Source organism: Sphaerodactylus townsendi, linkage group LG03 (genome assembly GCF_021028975.2).
Source record: "Sphaerodactylus townsendi isolate TG3544 linkage group LG03, MPM_Stown_v2.3, whole genome shotgun sequence".
Taxonomy (NCBI): Eukaryota; Metazoa; Chordata; class Lepidosauria; order Squamata; family Sphaerodactylidae; genus Sphaerodactylus; species Sphaerodactylus townsendi.
The window spans coordinates 69079814-69098995 of NC_059427.1; the positions used below are offsets into that span (position 1 = coordinate 69079814).

General features: G+C 40.4%; 1 protein-coding gene across 3 annotated transcripts; it reads left to right on the top strand.

Moving 5' to 3' along the window:
* The first annotated feature begins 288 nt into the window (after nucleotides 1–288).
* Nucleotides 289–17807, top strand: ZMYND10 (zinc finger MYND-type containing 10). Of its 3 annotated transcripts, none has more exons than XM_048492113.1 (12): nucleotides 289–394; nucleotides 2608–2716; nucleotides 3666–3782; nucleotides 5345–5398; nucleotides 5605–5757; nucleotides 7055–7143; nucleotides 7637–7737; nucleotides 9241–9413; nucleotides 10869–10994; nucleotides 14007–14128; nucleotides 14427–14552; nucleotides 16360–17807. In XM_048492113.1, the coding sequence occupies exons 1-12, from the start codon at nucleotides 300–302 to the stop codon at nucleotides 16469–16471; spliced, it is 1377 nt and encodes a 458-aa protein (XP_048348070.1). In that variant the 5' UTR covers nucleotides 289–299; the 3' UTR covers nucleotides 16472–17807. The 3 variants fall into 3 exon arrangements, with proteins under 3 accessions (XP_048348070.1, XP_048348071.1, XP_048348072.1); XM_048492114.1 differs by lacking the exon at nucleotides 16360–17807 and adding an exon at nucleotides 15298–16311; XM_048492115.1 differs by lacking the exon at nucleotides 5605–5757.
* Nucleotides 17808–19182: the final 1375 nt, after the last annotated feature.

The window sequence follows — 19182 nt, forward strand, 5'->3', positions numbered from 1 at the left end:
CCAAGATTAGAGGGGATTCCTGTTAAGGACAGTGGTCTTCAGTGCCGACTGCCAGATGGCCCCTATCTGACTGGATTAAATCTCTAAACCGGTTTATCTATTTCTTCTGCATCTGCTCCTTTTCCTGCATGCTGGGGAGGAGGCTCACATCCGTTCCGTCCCATCCTGGGCGGAGCGAGGATGTTTGCTCTTCGCTGTGAGGCTGCCTTGCAGTCACTTGCCGCCAGAGGGCGCAGTTGCGGTTGCCACAGCAACAGCCGGGTCTCGTTTCCATGGTGACAGTCACTCTCCAAGCCGCCATGGAGGAGCCGCTTGCCGTCTTGCTGCCTGGGGAAGCTGAAGTTTTGGTGCGGGAGTTAAAAAGCTTCCCGTTACGGGATATCGGAGATCATGGGTATGAGGAGAGCCAAGGAATCGTGGGGGAAGAAAGGGCTCGGCACAGGCCGCTGCACTGCAATGGTGCATCAGCGGAAAGGACCGAGGCAGAGAGCTTGTTTTTTGCCTTGTTAATCAAGAGCAGCCCGCCCTTGTCAGTCCTTATGGGTGCCTTGTTCTCTTTCTGGCAAGGTTTCTCTTGAACAGGATTTCTGCTTGGCAGGTAGAAATCCAGCAGTTCAGGTTGACTGTGCTGAGCTTTTCCTGTTGAATTTCTACCTGACTGGGTATGTATTAAATCCACCTCCCTGTTATGCAGGCACCCAGGTGAGAGTGGATAAAAGGCATTGCAGCCCTGTCGGGAAGGGAATGTAACCCAGACCCATGCTTTACCCAGAAGCATTATATATTGAAAATATAGCGGCAAGTTTGCATCTTTAGCAGACTGGAGAAGAGTATGTGACTAAAGGATATTAAGGAAACATCTAATTCACAATAAGAGTGTTTAACACTTGTGTCTTGAGGGTGGGGGAAGAACCCTCTTTGTTTCTGTAAACAACTGAAGGTTAGAACCAGGAACAGAAAACATCTGAAAAACAACAATTTGAAAATTGTTGTTTGAGGGGACCGATGTAAATGGTAGAGCAGCAGGGGAAACTGGTATGAACACAAACATCTTCTCAGATCTGTTTCCAGATCTGATTCTGCCTACTTTATGGCAAGTTCAGTCAGCCTCTGCTAGGAATTGGGTCCTTTCGGTTGTTGTACCATCACTACGGAATTGCCTTACAGAGGCCTTGTGGCATACTGCTTCCATATTAGGTTTTACAAGGGCCTGTAAAGCTTCTTTTATTTCAGAAAGTGTTTACTGAAAATTGTTGGTATAGTTTGCAATATGATTGGTGAATATATGTAGGCTTTTGATATTATTGTGTTTATTAGCAGAGTTTTAGTGTGTGGACCTGTCAGTCATCAATATATCTAATTCTCAGCATGATCAAATCTGTGTATATGTAAATCTAAAGCCTGGAGTTATAAATGGACAAGACTTTTTTACAAACATTGAAAATCCTGCAACTTTGCTGATAAACCTATAACGTATATATTTGGGAGTCAAAATCCCCCAATAGAACCAGTGCTTCTAGCTTTAAGAAATTAATGCCCTTAGTGACTGGTGCTAGGCAGCAAGAACTGTACTGTCAGCCTTCAACCCACCCTCCAAAAATAAAAACAAAGCCTGTATCTTTAACAAATGGATGATCTCAGCATCAGTTGCTAGGCAGTTACAGCAGTACTGCCAACATTATTTCAAATATTGTTTTTTGTCAGGTTTATTTTGCCCTCCATCCCTGCTCTCTTATCAGGACCAAGACCTGCAGCATTCACCAAGCATGAAAGTGCTACCTTAAAATTTATGCAACTCATCCATGTGTAGTGGTAGCTACTGGGTGTTTTGATGGCACGCAACTCACCCTGGCCCAGTGTCAGCCTCCGCACAACTTTTGTGACTTAGCTGTTTCCAGCATTGACCACCACACAGCTCAGCTGAGCAACTTGCCTCCACTTAACTTTTGACACTTGGTCAGGCTTTTCCAAGGAAAGGCTACTAAGGGGAGGGAAGAAGGGAAAGCTGAGTGGTGTAGTGGTTAGATTAGGATCTATCTGTGAGAGCCGGTTTCAAATCCCTACTCTGCATATTGAAAGCAATGGACTCCAGCAGCAGCCAGCACAACCACTAATACTTGGCCTTACTCAAAGAGAGCTGCCATGTTGATCATCCAGCTGCTTCCAGTTCAGCTAAACTCAGCTCTTTTTGATCCTGCTTCCCAGTTTAAAAATACACCACCACCTTGAAAACAAAAACTGATTGATAGAAAAGTAGGATGTAAATGTTCTAAAATTAATAAACTCACAAGATATGACTGCTACCTCCCCAGACCAGGGGAGAAGGTTGTTAGATGTCATTCGAATGACATCTGTCAATCCTTCCTGAATGCATTCTTCACAAAGAATGATCATTGGGCAGCAGTAACTCAGTTTTCAGATTAGGCATATTGCTCACAATCAGGTAATTTTGAAAAGTGTAGTCCCATTCAGCAGTGTATGAATGGAATAGATGGGGGAAAGAGACCATAGCAGAACAAGATGGTAATGTACACAATCTGTGGCAAGGAGAAGAGAGGGGACACTAGGTAGGATCCATGTACTAAGTTCCCTCATCTTCCTTCCTAGGTGGTTTCGTCAGCATGAATATATTGAGAAGCTGAACATGCAAGCCCTGCTGAGTGCTTCTGCAGGGCATGAACAACTCCTAATTGAGCTTTTGGTAAACTATAACAAGGTAATATTGTACTCATATATGGCCCAGCAGGCAAATTATTTGGAATATGGTGGATACTGTGTTACATTGAACAATGTTTTATTTTATATTCAGTGCACATGGAGTCTCCCTATAGAGCAAATGTGGCTTCCCAATTGCCATTTCAACTTGGGAAAGTGGCATGGGAAGGAAGAAGAAGAAGAGGAGTTTGGATTTATATTCTCTCTTTCTTTCCTGTAGGAGACTCAAAGGGGCTTACAATCTTCTTGCCCTTCCTCCCTCACAACAAACACCCTGTGAGGTAGGTGGGGCTGAGAGTGCTCCGAAAAGCCCAAGGTCACCCAGTTGGCGTGTGTGGGAGTGCACAGGCTAATCTGAATTCCCCAGATAAGCCTCTACCGCTCAAGCGGCAGAGTGGGGAATCAAACCCAGTTACTCCAGATTAGAATGCACCTGCTCTTAACCACTATGCCACTGCTGCTCCAAGGAAGGTTTGAAGACCCTCCTCCCCTTTGTGTTGTGCTCCTCAGTCAAATTGAGCCCCAACTATAGTTCTTGAAATTGTATGTTATTATAGATCTTAGTCTTCCAGATGGCACAAGATTTTGTTTTACATCAATGATAGTTAGAGGTAAGGTGCTGGCTAGTCTTTGTTAATAACTTTGAGTTTGCACACTAAAGCTACAGTCCTATGTATCTACCTTTGGGGTGGGGTGGGGGAACTCCAGTGCAGTCAATAAGATTTATTTACAAGTAAACATGCTTAAGATCAGATTATAAGACCTGAATGACAGAGAACTAGAGATGCATTATATACCTTACAGACAAGCATGTGCTTTTCAAATAAATATGTCATGCCCTCCATGTGAATATAAGTGTGACAAAAATAAGAAAGAGCCTTTCACCTGGAAATATTTAACTGTGTGAATGTGTTATAGGAAAATTTATCCCAAATAATTTATCTATCTAGATACCAACTCTTGTTGAGGAATTAATTACTGTGGAGATCTGGAAGCAGAAGATCTTCCCAATACTATGCAGGCTGAAGGATTTCATGCCAAAAAGTACCTTTCCCATATACTTAGTGGTAAGTATGGAAAAGGGTGCAAATTTAACTTGCACTATACTACATTAGGACTTGGTGAAATCACTCCTCCTCTTATGCATCACAAAACTCATTTGCACTTATCCTGTAAACCACTGCTTCAAACTGGGAGCACACCACTAATAAGGCAAGACAGTGGGCTCCCTATTTCTCCCATTCTGATCTAGCCACAGTGATCCATACAATGGTCACCTCCAGATTAGATTATTGTAACTCGCTTTACATGGGCCTGCCCTTGAACCTAATCCAGAAATTGAAATTTGTTTTGGCATGCGGCCGCAAGGCTCCTGGTTAGACCCTCGAGTAGGGACCATGTAACACCCATCCTATTCCATCTCCATTGGCTGCCTATCGAGTACCGGGTTATCGTCAAGGTATTGGTTTTGACCTTTAAGGCTGTGAGCGGTCCTGAACCCACATACCTCAGGGACCGCCTCTCCCCATATTGCCCAAGTAGGCCCCTCCATTCTTCGGAGGGGAACCTTCTGGAAATCCCTGGCCCGAAATCTATCCAGCTGGCCTCGACAAGGGCCAGGGCCTTTTCGGTCCTGGCCCCTACCTGGTGGAACATGCTCCCAATTGAGATTAGGGACCTGCGGGATTTGAGTAGTTTCCGCAGGGCCTGTAAGATGGAGCTGTTCCACCAGGCTTTTCTTGATGGCCAGCCGGGAGAACATCTAACATCTTTTTTGGCCTCCCGGGGTAGGGGTAGGGGAAAACATATTGGGTTCAGTAAGTTGCCATCTGAAACTAGGTATTTTAATAATGTATTAATGGTTTTATATTTATATTTATTTATTATGTTATGTTTGTTTTTATCATGTTGTTGCCGTCCTGAGCCCCTTGGGGAAAGGTGGGATTCAAATATAATAAATAAATAAATAAATAACAGCTATGGTTTGTAAATCAAGCGCAAGCCACAGTTTGCTTGCCTGGATATTTGGTTTACCACAATCCTTGAAACAACTCATAGGGCACAATGGGGAGGAAAGGAGGATTGAGCAAACAAACCCTACCTCCTTCAGCACTGATTCAGAGTTAGATCAGAACCAAGCTTGATGTATTGCAAGAAATTCCCTGTAAGATGGTGTTGAAAAACATTGTTTCCGCTTCGCCAACTGCCTGGGTCTGATTTTGTTGTGTGTGTTGTAGAGTTGTCACTAAGAAGGGAATGTATGTAGTATAAGTCTTTTTTCCATTTGCTGGGGGAATGGGTTTTTGTGAGATCAGGTTTTTTTTTGTTAAGCTTTTGTACTGTCTGATCAAGGGGTTTGTCCGGAGACTGCATGTCATTTGGGTGCAAGTGAAAGAGTCTCTTATTTTGAATATAGAAAATCAATTGATGATTCCAGCTTGTAATTCTCTGCTCTGATCATGACAAAATCATGCTTTCATGCGTATCCCACATGTTACTTTACATCAGTAACATGACACAACAACAGAATGCTGTTGATTCTTGCTGTATCCTTTCTGGCAGTGGCAGTGACTCTGTCAAACTACATTCATATAATCCATTATGCTTTATTGTGTTCTTTCTTCCTCAGTTGCATCATGAAGCTTCTATTATTAATCTCTTGGAGACAGTGTTTTTTCACAAAGTAAGTGACATCCTTAGACTGTGTACATGACCCAAAACAATAGCTTAGATTGCTGCAGATAAACGGTGGGTTCTTTGCATGGTGACAGCATTTTAGAGGAACCTGACGTATTTTCTGGGGCGTGACCTTAAGTTGTGATGTGCCTCCCTCCCTTTTGGAAAATGGTTTATATTCCTTCTGCAAAATACAGCATTTTTATTGTACAGGAAATCTGTGAATCAGCAGAGGATACTATTCTGGACTTGATAGATTACAGCCATCGGAAGTTAACCCTCCTAGCAGCTCAAAGTGCTTGTGGCAAGATTTCAAATGAGAAGAAGCTTCATCCTGAGGTTCTTCAGAATTCTTCATCAATGCAGGTGCTATAGGTTTCCACTTCCAGCTGACCTTTTTTTGAATATTAAAAAAAAAAACGTCTTGGCTAGCCCAAGACTTTTTAACAGCCAAGGTGGAAAATCTGAATAGTGCTCTTTTACATAGATATATTCACTTGGATCCAAAGTACTGTGGGTGGAGTAAACTTGGCAAAACAGAACTTTCTCTCCTCAACCCTCTCCCTCCCACTGCAGCCTTCTGAGCTTCATGAAATATTGTGGGGGCGGGGCGAGGTCTGAGCCTCAAAAATCTATCTGCAGAGATCCAGAGAACTCAATGTTAGCCTCCACAATGCACGGGCCATCTGTAATTTTCTCCACACTTCTACTCATTTTTCATAGCCAGAAGAGAAAAAGCCCTCAGAGAGATCCAGATGTTTTTCAGAAAGAGTTTCATCTGCCCAGGGCATCTCTTGTCAACCTTGTGCCTGGGTCCAAGTGAGCAAACTGTTCTAAGTTACCTGTCTGCGAAACTCTCTTCCTTGAAGCAATTAAATTTGGTCAACCTCTAGCTAAGCTCCAACTGACTTTATCCATAGCTATTTTTCTAGCGTTATCATAGCTTGTAAAGCTAGCGTGGTATAGTGGTTGGACTAGAATCTAGGAGACCCAAGTTAAATTCCAGCTCTGCCGTGGATGCCTGTTGGGTGATTTTGGGCTAGTCACACACTCTCAGCCTAACCCACCTCACAGGGTTGTTGTAAGGAAACAATGGAAGATAAAAGAATTGTGTAAACTGCTTTGGGTCCCCATTGTGGAGACAAACGCCATATAAAGGATGTAAATAAAATAAATACATTAATACTTGTACATTCTGTGTTATGGCACAGTCTGATCATTCATGTTTTACTGTCTAGCATTGCTGTGAGCTAGGGAAAAAGAAATTATATTATCTGGCCTACTTTCTCTTTTACATGGAGAAGCATTTGCCATGCCTTTTCAAGACTTAGCATCTGGATCTCTAAAAAGATATATAATTCAGTACTAACTGTATGTTTCCTTTTTTTGTAATGAGTGACTGGACCATTTGAGAACATGAATGACACTGTATTGGCAACCTACGTGGATCTATTTATTTGTGTCCCTTCACTTGTTTCACTTTCTGATTATTAGAGATAGGACATGTTCACATAGCTATATTTGTCATTTACTTTGGCCTTGAGATAACCAACTTTAGAAGACTGAGATTTTGTTGCAAGCCCTTGACGACGGGGGCGCTTGTGCTTTAGCAGTACATCTGAAAAATCAAACCTAGCGTCGTTTGGCAATTTTTTCCTTTCAGGAGTTAAAGAAGCAAGCAGAAACGATGGAGTTCGATATCTCATTGAAAGCCTTGTCTGTGCTCCGTTTCATCACGGATCAGATAGAGAGGTATGTTGAGTATGCACGTTAAAAAAAAAAGTGAGCACTTAGAGAAAAAAATATGTTCTTTTAAGTTGCTAGTCCTAAGGGTTTTTGAGGCAACATTTCTGGTTAGTGTATGACTAGGAGATGAATCTTTATATTGATATTAACACAATTACTAAAAAAAAATCTTGATAGTACTATAATCTGAAAAAGGGTTATTTCCATATTTTTTTATTAGACCCACTGAAGAATTTGAGTGTACATGTTCTGGTACACTGAATATGGAAATATGGTTGTTTTACAGTAAAGGTTTCACTGGTAAAGATTCTTCCCTTTTTGGTGACAGATTGTGAGGATCCTAGCATGGCTGCAACCAAGGTCTTAATTTTTTTTTCACTTGCATTTTTGCATTGTGTATTGTAAGCCTTGAAAAATTGCTTTAGTTGCTATATTGCATAAAAACAGTGTCTTCAATATATTCCCCCCCCCCTTTTTTTTTTGCAATACTCTTTGTTAGTTTGCCGGTGAGTGCAGTGACAAGAATGCTGAATACCCACAACTTTCCATGTCTTTTGGTTCAACTGGTAGAACATTGTCCATGGAGCTGCTATGAGGAAGGTGTGTATGATGGATTAAGAGACTGCCCAGTCAAGAGAGAATAAGGGTTTCCAACATCTAGATGAGCCCGTGAAAACTGTCTCATCTGGTCCAGTTTCTTTGTTTAGCTGTAGGGGGGGCTGAGATGGATTTAAGCAAACTGAGGTTCTTCTTTATATCTTTTCTTGGGCTCATTCCGCACATGCAGAATAATGCACTTTCAAACTGCTTTCAGTGCTCTTTGAAGCTGTGCGGAATGGCAAAATCCACTTGCAAACAGTTGTGAAAGTGGTTTGAAAATGCATTATTTTGCGTGTGCGGAAGGGGCCTTGGTTTGCTTTAAAGATGGTTGGCTTCCCTGTTGTTTTGGGGCTGAACTTCAGATATCAGGATGGACTAACCTAAGTTTCTTTTTATATTTCTGGACTTTGTCGGCACATATTAAATGGCCATCCCCATGCCCAATATGTGCCTTTTTAGCTGATCTTCCCACACCTTCCAATGTACATGGCTCAAGATGTACAATCTGTACCTCACTCCACATCCTGTTACCATTTGTTCCTTATTAGCAGTCCACTTCTTATGTTTTTTTTATGTCTGTGATAATTTAAGCCTGTCCTTATCACGTTCATTTTTCATATTTCTTTGAGAGCCAGTATGGTATAGTGGTTAAGAGTGATAGACTCTAATATGGAGAACCAGGTTTGATTGCCCACTCCTACACATGAAGTCTGCTGCGTGACCTTGGGCTATGTACAGTTATCTTGGAACTCGCTCTCAGCCCCCCCCCCCCCCCCCCACAAGGTATCTGTTGTCGGGAGAGGAAGGGAAGGAGTTTGTAAACCACTTTGAGATTCCTTAAAGTTGGGAAAAGCAGGATATAAATCAAACTCTTGTTTCGTTTTGACTTGTCCCTTGCTACATCTTATTCTCTGTTGCTTTTTGTTCTTCTGTTCTTTATTTCTTTAAAGAATACTCATGTAAAGATAAGGGAGCATATGTGACAAACTGGAGTGCCCGTTTACAAGTGTACCTTGTGAATAAGGACCTGTGACCAGATAGCCCTCTCAGTCACTCCAAAAACAGGGTAATATACCTCCTCCCTAGGGTTTCCACCTCTTAACTTGGACATCAGACACTTCCACTGCAATAGGAGAAGTGACAGGTGATGCTCTTCCTACCCCTTCTCTCCCTAATCCTGTCACCCACTATTCTTTTGGAACTGCTTTTTGGTACCTGGAATCCTGAACACAGTTGTTGTGGCACAGATCAATAACAGGCCGGTGTGTGTGTGTTTGCAGACAAAGACAGAGAAGCCATGGCTGCCATCTCTCCTGCTGCAGTAGGAATATTTAAAAGTATGGTTCAATTCGTAAGGTTACAACCCTAGTGCATAGATAAGCAAGCATGCTTTCTGCTCGTCTGAGAAACTGAACCTACATTCATCCATTTTGTTTCTGTCAGCCATTTTACTAATCCTGACACAATGATTTCTCTTGCTATTTTATATATTGTTTTCCTCAGGGAAGCTAAAGAAATTTGAGAATGGGGCATGGTACGTGGTGCCCCCGGAAGACCATATAAAGATGACTAAGTTGGATGGACAAATGTGGATTGCTCTCTACAACCTCCTCCTGAGCGCAGAATGCCAGCGCAAGTACAACTTTGATAACTTCAATAAAAGCCAGCTGCTAAAGGTAAAAGGACAGAAGAGTTTGCAGATAGAATATCCATGTTTGTTACATCTATGTTTTAATACTTAGCAGGAACCAGGTTTAGGAATGGACAACATTTGATCAGATAGTCCGCCACTGCAGCACAGTGAAATTACAACTCCATTTAGGATAATTATTAGATTAATCAATTAAAATGTTAATCATTTAGTCATGTGAGGCCACTTTAATTGGAGAGATGATGAGTGAATGGCATTCTTGGGGGAGTGTTGGCTCCTTGGGTCTCATGTGTTACCTTATAGAAAAGAATGTAAAGCAAAATGTTGAAGATGGTGTTTTTCAGCAATGGATGATAGTTTTTAATAACACATTAAGATAGTTTATACTTCCTTTGATAGCTCAAAGATATCTGTGTTGAGGATTTGGTAATATGCAAATACATAACTGAGGAAACAGTGCAAAAATGATGATTAATCAGTTGTTAACTCTGCAGGGGGACATACTCCCAGGTAAATGTGGACTGGATTATTCAATGCTTAAATTCTTTCATGCATATTAGGGATTTGCCATAGCACAATATCCACAACTGGCTTCTCAGTAATAATAATGCAATAATCACTCCATCTGTGAGAGATGAGATGAATAGCCTTGATGTAGGAAAGTTCAATACACTGCAGAGAAATAGCTATTCTGCTGTTTAATTATTTTTAATCAACTTAACCACCTACTGCCTTGTAGAAACTTTAAAACAGCAGGTATACAGGGAGGTTTTTTAAATTGTAAAACAAGATTTTTAAAAGTTTTTTGAAAAAAAAAGATTTTGAAACAGAAGATTTTCCATACATGGAAAAATATCTATGTCACTATTTGTACAACCACATTTTTCACACAAATCACAATAGTGGTGAATGTGTATCTGAGAGAAATATAGACACAAAGCACTGCCCTGTGAGTGCTTCAAATCTGCTTTGCATTAAAAAAAATACCTTGGAAGAAAAGAATACATATTGTACACAATGAGGAACCAGTGCTAATTTTATTGAAATATCATGTATAGAATAAACTGCAAAGCTGCTTTTCTCCTCCCCCCCCCCCCCCCCCAAGTCAGGGTTAAGACTGACCAATTGAGTGAAGGTGTAACACAGATTTCCATAGATGCAGGTATGGCTCAGAGGCTGACATAATTAGGCAACATTTTGGATTTGTAGGAGGGCCCTCCACTGACTGATTCACCAGCATGCAGCATATTATACTTTCCCTCCCATATGTTCACAGAATAATAATGGTTAAGAGCTTCCCATAGCACTCTCCCTGTTATTGCAAATGTGATAAACTTTTACTTGTATTGATGTTTATTGAACAGCGGATATTGACTAATTTCAAATTGTTTTGCTTAAGCTGCAAAATCTTAGATGGAAACTATAGAGCCATTTCTACTTTTAATGCTTATATCTCCATACTTAATATCTGTGGATTCAGCTTCGTGCGTTCCTGACTGATATTGTCATTGATCAGTTCCCCAATCTTTTGGAGATGCAGAGATTTTTGAGTCATCTAGCAGTGACAGATCCTGTTCCACCCAAGAAGGATCTCATACTGGAGCAGGTATATCTAACTTGGTCTTTTCTTAACCAGTTTGTTCTTCCATTTTTCTTAGTTCCACTTCATTTTAAATGGGATAGAATTCCACAATACCCATCATGATTCTCTGGTTGGGTTTTAAAAAGTATTTAAAGTGCTGCTTCTGTCAAAACCTTTCTTCTGTACATTCTACTAATAGATTTTAGATGCACTAAAATGCTCTTTTATCACAGTGGCAAGCTTAATAATGCACAGAACAAAGGTTTTGACAGAAACAGCGCTTAAAATACCTTTTTAAACCCAACCAGAGAATCATGATGGGGGGGGGGGGGCGTGCAGAACTGAGCAGAAATTGGGCCACAGTAGAGCTTTCCACTGAAACAAAGGTCCAGGAATGGGCTGCGGATTGATTTCACATTGTGGTTTTTAATTTTGTTGAGAGAGGGTATAGTACTGGACATGCTCATGGTTTTATAGTATAGAGAAGACCTCATTTTCAGGCAGGAACAACAGTGGTTCACATGTTCAAGGCATCCTGTAGTGTCTGATGACTTAAAATTACATTTTTGTCTAATGACAACTTGAGATCAACTAGATATTAAAGGCAGCTATGAATTAAATCCTGGTAATTATTCTTCTGTTGATGTATAAATATTGATAGAAAAACCTATTAAGAAAATCAAGCTGCTCATTTTAGACTAAATTTATTATCATAACAGGAACTTTCATCTGCTATTATTTCAGCAGATACTAGAGGAACTATAAGTTGCAAGCTACAGAAATCACTTGCTTGGATATTTATGGAAGAAGTCTTAAAATGGTATTCATTAGCAAGAATTACACATGTAGAAGTCAGAGTACAAAAACAGTGCTTCTTTCCACTCTTATAATGCGATAAGAAACTTGAATCTCTGTTTTGCTCTTAACTGACACAGATTTCTGAATAAATTCACTAGCTGTCTGTTAACCAGGGGCAGAGCAAGGGGGAACTGTGCCCAGGGCACGTGCACACCCTGCACCGCCTGCCCCACCACGGCCCCTCCATGGTTTGGCTACACCCCTGCCATGGCAACACCCAGCATGTCGTGCCCCCCCATCCCATTGCCGCTATGCCATTGCTGTTAACCCCATTGGATATTCCATCAAAGACCTCAGAGTAGCCATTCTCAAAGTTCTGTATTTAGGAGAACATATAGTAATAGAACCTGGTGGCTGATCAGGAACTTATTCTGAAAGTTGTTTGTGGCAATGAAGGCCAGGAATTCCAGTTTGTTTTCCCAAAGCAAGAGCAGAAAGTAACATTGTGTTTTGTACCCTGACTTCCTCTATGCATCATCTTTATAAATGAATGCCCTGTTAAGGGTTCTTCCAAGATTAATGAATGCCCTGTTAAGGGACATTTCACAACCTTTTGCTGTAGCTTAGAACTAAAAATTCCATTACTCTTATAAAGCTGATAATAGCCAATGAAAGCTCATTATATAAATGAAATATATATTCAGTTTTGTATAAATAAAATATATCTTTAGTTTAAAAGATACAATTAATATTAGTTCCTAAAGTGCCATTAAATGTTTCTGATTCTGATATTAATTCTTAATAGAATCAGAATTACAGGATTTGAGCCTAGAGGTTCTGTAGTTAAGGATCTCTTTATTTGTCAGTAGATACAAGTCTTATTCTCTGTAGGCAAACACGTGGTAGTGCAAAGTGCTGTCAAGTTGCAGTTGATTAATGGCAACCCCATAGGGTTTTCAAGGCCAGAGATGTTCAGAGGTGGTTTGCCACTGCCCACCTCCGCATAGCGATCCTGGACTTCCTTGGTGGTCTCTCAGCCAAACTCTACCCAGAGTCAACCTTGCATAGCTTCTGAGATCTGACCAGATTGGGCTAACCTGGGCCATCCAGACAGGCAAGCATTTAGGAAGCCATAAAGAAAGGTGGCACATTAATTGGGGCAAAAGATAGTGAACGCTCCAGCAATCTGGAAGCAAGATGTAGAATGAAGAAATCATGTAAAGGCTGGCAGAGTGCACCGGAAATGTTGAACCAGCTTTGTTTGTGTGTGAACTCTAAAATGTCATTTCTAGTGTTGTTGTTTTCCTGCTAGTTTAGGCTATTAACTGGCTTGAGACATTAGCATCCTGAAGTGGAGAACAAGCTACAGTTATCCCATATATGCACTGGCAAGGAAAGCTTCCCAGCAAGCTATGAACTCACCCGCTGTCTCCATACCAAGCAATGATGAAAAGACTTAATCCACTTCTTGCTCTCCACAGAGTAAACCTTTGCTCTCAGTCTGGAAGCAGCTATTTTTACTCAAAAGGGGTAGCAGCTGTTTTGAAACAGCAGTTTTCTCTTTGGAGCCTGATCATAGTTACCCTGGGCCAGAATTTTCTCTCATATTTGGATGCCCATGCCTCGGTGTTTCTTTTCAGAGAAATTGGGAAAATTAAGTAAACTCTAAAACCATGCGACATTTTTTCGGGCCTAAATGTCTTGGCATCTGTCTCAATCTTAAGAGTTACTGAATTGTCACTTTGGTGCATTCAGATTGAGGATTTTCTGATATCAGGCATGCCTGATATTTATTTATTCATTTATACCTTGTCTTTCCCCCTCATAGGGACCCAAAACAGCTTACATCATTTTTTTTGTCCTCCATTTTATCCTCACAACAACCCTGTAAGGTGGGATAGGCTGAGAGTAAATGCTTGGCTCAAAATTACTCAAGAGGCTTCCATGGCAAAGTAGGCATTCAAAACCTCGGTTTGCCAGATCCTAGTATAACAGTGTAACCACTGTACCACACTGCCAATGTCAAGAAAGCTATTTTACGTTTTTTCAGAATTCTCTTGCACAGAAATATTCATAGCTTTTTCTCTTACATTTTAAACACACACATACCCTTCTTTTTTCTGAAGTACGTTGATGGTTATCATATCCAAATGTCCCTGTGCTACACTAGGTATTATTACTACATTGGGCTCTGTGGTACTAGAAGGATGAAACTTTCATTTTTTGCTGTCCTGACAGGTTCCTGTAATCTGGGATCATGTTGTCAAAGAAAACTCTGGAAAATGGCAGGCTATTGCTAAGCATCAGGTAAACAATATGTTTAGCCCTTCAGAGGAAGAGCTGAGAAGCCAGGCTTGCAGGTAAGGCTCCACTATATTTGGGTTTTTGCTGCCAGAGTTTCTAATGTGGTATGTTATCGGTCACTCAGCCCACAGAATAGATGTTTTCTATGACATGATGCCTTTCATATACGGTGTACAGTTGTTTAAAGTATTTATGGGAAATGATGCACCTGCTTGTTTTCTTAACTAGCTGTCAGTTTCTGAGTATGTGATGTAGAAGTTCCATCCATCAGAGGATAAAGGATAAAAATTGGGCAGTTAATAGAATTGTCTCATATTGTGGCTCTTTCTAAAGCCTGACATTGTTTTAAATTAGGTGGGCACAGACATACAACCTGGATGTCATAGAAGCCCTCATCCCAGACAAACCCAAGTGTGCAGTATGTGGCTCTGAGGCAGCAAAACGTTGCTCCCGTTGTAGGAATGAATGGTACTGCAGAAGGTCAGTGCACCTTACACAGCAAATCTCTGATGTTATCTTGTACACTCTTGGTAATAATTTGGGTCATTTATTTGAAGCCTTTCTCATTAACACTATAGGACACTTCACTGGCTTTTAGTTGATGCAAACTCCAGCTGGTATAGCTGATTGGATGTGAATATTACTTCAAACAAACCTGTAACTAACATTACTGCTGCTAAGATGCACCCAACTATTCCTCGTGTATTTTTATTGGAATTCATTTCCTCTGGGAGTTTTGCCCACACACCAAAATAGAAGCATACTGTATAAATAATATTCATCATCGTGTTTTCTGTGCAGTACTTCTGCTTTTCCCTGCAATTTACCCCTTTTCGCCTTTGTTTTACAACTTAATTATTTACTTCCTGTTATCTCAGGCATGTGTACATCAGTAATTATCAAGTTATTGTTAGGATGGGGATTAACCACTTCTTTCCATTTTGCAGCTGAAGTCATTGCTTATTATTTTTATTTTGTTGATTCTTATAACCGTATTACAAAATTTAAATGAGTAGTGGCTTTGGCTTCAAAGTGAAAAGAAGTACTTATCACACATGTCAACATAAGAATGGAATTAGAGAAATGTGCAGCCAGCTGTGAGAAAACAGGAAACAATTAAATTGGAAGCAGAGAAAAAGGAGAAACATAAATAGATGGCATCCTGATTGACCATAGTAGACGTGCTGAGACCAGAATTATGTTTTAAGTTTAAAAATTGCTACAGATTAGATCCGGATAAAAGATGACCAACAAATGCAACAGATTTGCCAATGACGCTATGTTGCCAACACCACCATCTGGATTCTTCATTGAAAGTGAGTGAACAAATGACAGCAATTTCAGATGGAAATATTTTTAATTACACTGTACTTTTTATCAATATAAAAATAGCAATAAATATTTCACTGCCTGAGAAATGGTATATATGAGGAATAACACACTTTCTACTTAACATTGGGCACAAGAACATTGGCAGAAGCACAGAATTTCCCATGTGGTCCTATTCATAAATGAAAATGTGTATGGAATCACTGTGAGAGAGATCAAAAACTTTTCTAGGCCTTTAAGCTGTTGGCTGAGATTGATCATAGTTGATGGAACACTGACAAACAGCGCTGATCAGCAAGTGCTCTAGAGGTAAGATAGTTACGTAATCAGTTATTTGAGTTAAACATTAGTATATGACTTTTCATAAGCTTTTGTCTTTAATATCACTCTTTGGTACAGCACTCCACTTCTGCAGAGTTTTGCTGTAACTGAAGTGTTCTCATTTACAGTGAGTGGCTTGGGTCCAGCACAGCATTTCTGTGGACAGAAGGATTTGCTCCCGTGAGGCATAATTTTCTCCCTCCTGCTGTAGCCAGTTGGGTGGCATTTCAGGCTACAGTAGGAAGGGGGAGGTAAGAAACTCAAGGCTTGAATGTGGAAATCCTTCTGCCCATGAAAACACTGCACTGGATCCGATCCAATATAAAAACACAATCATTAACCCTAGCATTCACATTTAGCAAAACTCTACAAAAGTGAAGTGATCTGCCCAGGAGTGATATGAAAGGCAAGAGGCTGCACCTGAACTTGACTGGGTGACCATGAAGGAACTAAGAAGAGAAGTGTGAGAACTCAAGGAGCCCCCCTGCAGCAGGTTCAGCAGCACCAGGTGGAACAACGAGCTGTTAAATAGTCAGGGAAACTCCATTTACCTGATTTGTGCTTCTGAATCCCAAGCTACCTAATAAGGGTATGTATTTTCTCTGACCCTTCATGTTTGTCACTTTACCCTTTGCAGACAGTGTCAAGTGCAGCATTGGCAGAAGCACAAGAAGGCTTGCAACTTGATGGCTGATGCCCTGAAGGATATAGAAGATGATATAAAAATGCAGGCAAAGCCGACTGAGTAATTTCATTGAGCCAGTGAATTTTCTTGGGTTCTTCCTTCAAACGAATAGGAAAGATTCAAGGTTGGATCTTGAGATACCTCTACTGCCTGACTTGTCCTAAATAGTGGAGGGTTATGGACTACTCCAAACTTCACACTAGGGACTGAGATATAAACTGGCTTTCTTTTCAGTTACACCAGCAACAAGTACCATCTAATGCTGAAGAAACATCATCTGTAAGCCATCTTGTGGGCTGCTTTACACCAAGCGGCTTCTCCAGTCCCATGAGACTGGGGGACAAACTAGACACGATGACACCCTCATGGACACTACAAGGACACCATAAGTGTCAAAATACCCACATGGCACTTGAAAACATGGGGGGGAAATTGGGATCAGGCAGCATTTTTAAATAACTTTAAATTACTACTTTGACCCTGAGATTAACTGTAGTCTGTATCCATAATGTAACAGCAAAGGTGATGAAGCTGACTTGCAAGTCTTTTCTTCTTACAAAAAGCTAATGCTGCTACCCATAGTACACCACAGCAGGTTTCTCCTGCTTGGGAAACACAATAACCTGAGCCTCAGTTTTATAAAACAACCTTTCCAGAGAACTTGCCAAAAACCAAAAGGCTCAAATCTCTCCTTCTGGAGCATTTTCACACACCAGTTTATGTTGTTGGACACTCTCAGTATTAAATTTTACTTTGTTCAGACAAAATAGGTTTTTTGTCATTGTAGAGTTTCTTGAAGGTTTAATTAACCTCCTTCCTGTTTTTTTGCAAATTTCCTATAATATCTGAGGAAACAGAATGTCATTTCGGAATTACAGGTATATCCTGCACATTTGGGTTTTAGTATAAAGAAATGTATCCCCAGTTCCTGTGCAGATCAGTTTGCCTCAACTACAACTCATTACGTGCACAAGTTAGCATGTAGATCTGCAGTTTGATTATATATTTTTTTTCTTTAAAAGGAAGAGCTTGTTCCAGAGTGACTAACCTGAAGCAGGGAAGTATCAGGTTGGGGGAAGGCACTTCACATTTTTTTTCTATTTTCCAAATCACACTCTCAGATGCTTGCTTGTAAAAACAGCAATTTCATGTGTTGGGATCTGTCATATATTTTGGTTCTGATTTATGCATTGATGTCACCAGAACTTAAGTGCAATTATGAAAACCTGGGAGTTTGCAAATCCTTTGCTGTGGTAAAGTGCCTGACATGCATAAGCCAAACAGAGGTTTTGTTTCAAACCATCCCATCTAGTGACTGAATTGTAATTTCAGAAGTTTTAAGTGTTATGCAGAGAGAAAAGGAGGGGAAAGGATGTGGTTAATTAAAGAATTTCAGTTTACTGTGCTGTATGGTTTTGAAGAAAACACATGTCATCTCCATTGCTACTGAGAAAACTACTTTGTTTTCTCATTTTGGAGTTAAACTAAAAACAATAAACTAAAGTTTCAAGTAGCATGATGCTGCAAGTAAGTTAAAAGCATAGCAATTCATTAAATTAATGCTAGAGGGTACCAACATTAAAAGTTTGATTTTGATTCTTGGTTTATATGTTTGCAGTTTGTAAAAAAAAAAATAGTCCCTTAATTTTTTATGGCTGTTCTAAAGAAAAGAATCATATCTCCTCCACTCTCAGGGCCTTTCCACACGGGCCATAAACAGCGAAGCCGCTGTTTTCCGACCTAGCTTCCCGAGAGAGGTTTACGGAAAACGGTGGCTTCCAGCCGCTGCCGTGCAAATGGCAGCAGCTGGAAGGCGCCATCCCTCCCCCTTGTGACCAGTCGACCTACCGTCTCTGCGGCCGTCCAGCGCGTCGCCGAGGCCTCGGGACACGGCCCCCTGCCATCTTATTTTAGCATTTTGATGTTTTCCAGTGATAAGAATAATTAGAAGCCAGCTGTGATTCAAACACACACAAAAATCTTTGCTTTCAAAAATATTAATGGCAGTCTCAGTCAATCAAATATTATTTGATGCCACTCTGCTCTTTGTAAATATCCTAGCTTTCTTTGATGCATTTCAAATGTTTTTACCCTTGGGGTGGAGGGTAGATTTGCTTCTGAAGCAGTTAATTGAACCATGATGTGAATGAGTAATCCTAGATGCTTACTGTTAACTGCACAAAAATCCATCAAAAGGAAGCTCTCTAATTATTACACAATTTCTGCAGTTCCTGAGGTGATTTACAAACTATGTGTGAACACTGAGAAACCATTTTCCCACTGAGATAAGCAGCTGCTTCTGCAGCACTGTTCCATAGGAGGTTTTAGAAAACAAATTTGGCTATACAAGAGTACTCCAGCAATTTATAAAACTTCATTCTGCCATTCTGATTTTGAAACTTGCCCTCCCTTTCAGCAAAAAGACTTGATTTTGAAATGGTTCACTTTTGACACAAAGGGAAAGACTGATTTAAATACTCTGGATTTGTACTTTCTCCTGGTAAGTCTACATTATTTGTCTATGTTCTTTCATCTCCAATTTGTAGCAGAAGAGCCAGAATTCTTTTTAATTCATAATGTAACATTGGAAGAGTAATAAACACACACACACCTTTGAATAACTGCTGCTATGTTTGCCTGATTAAAAGGAATGGCTACAGTTCTTTGGAGAAACCTTTTAAAAATATTTTGCCTCTAGAACTGAAAGTGCTTTTAGCTGTTAATATAAAACATTAAAGTTGCCAGAGTGACACACCATTGTTCTACCATAAAGCC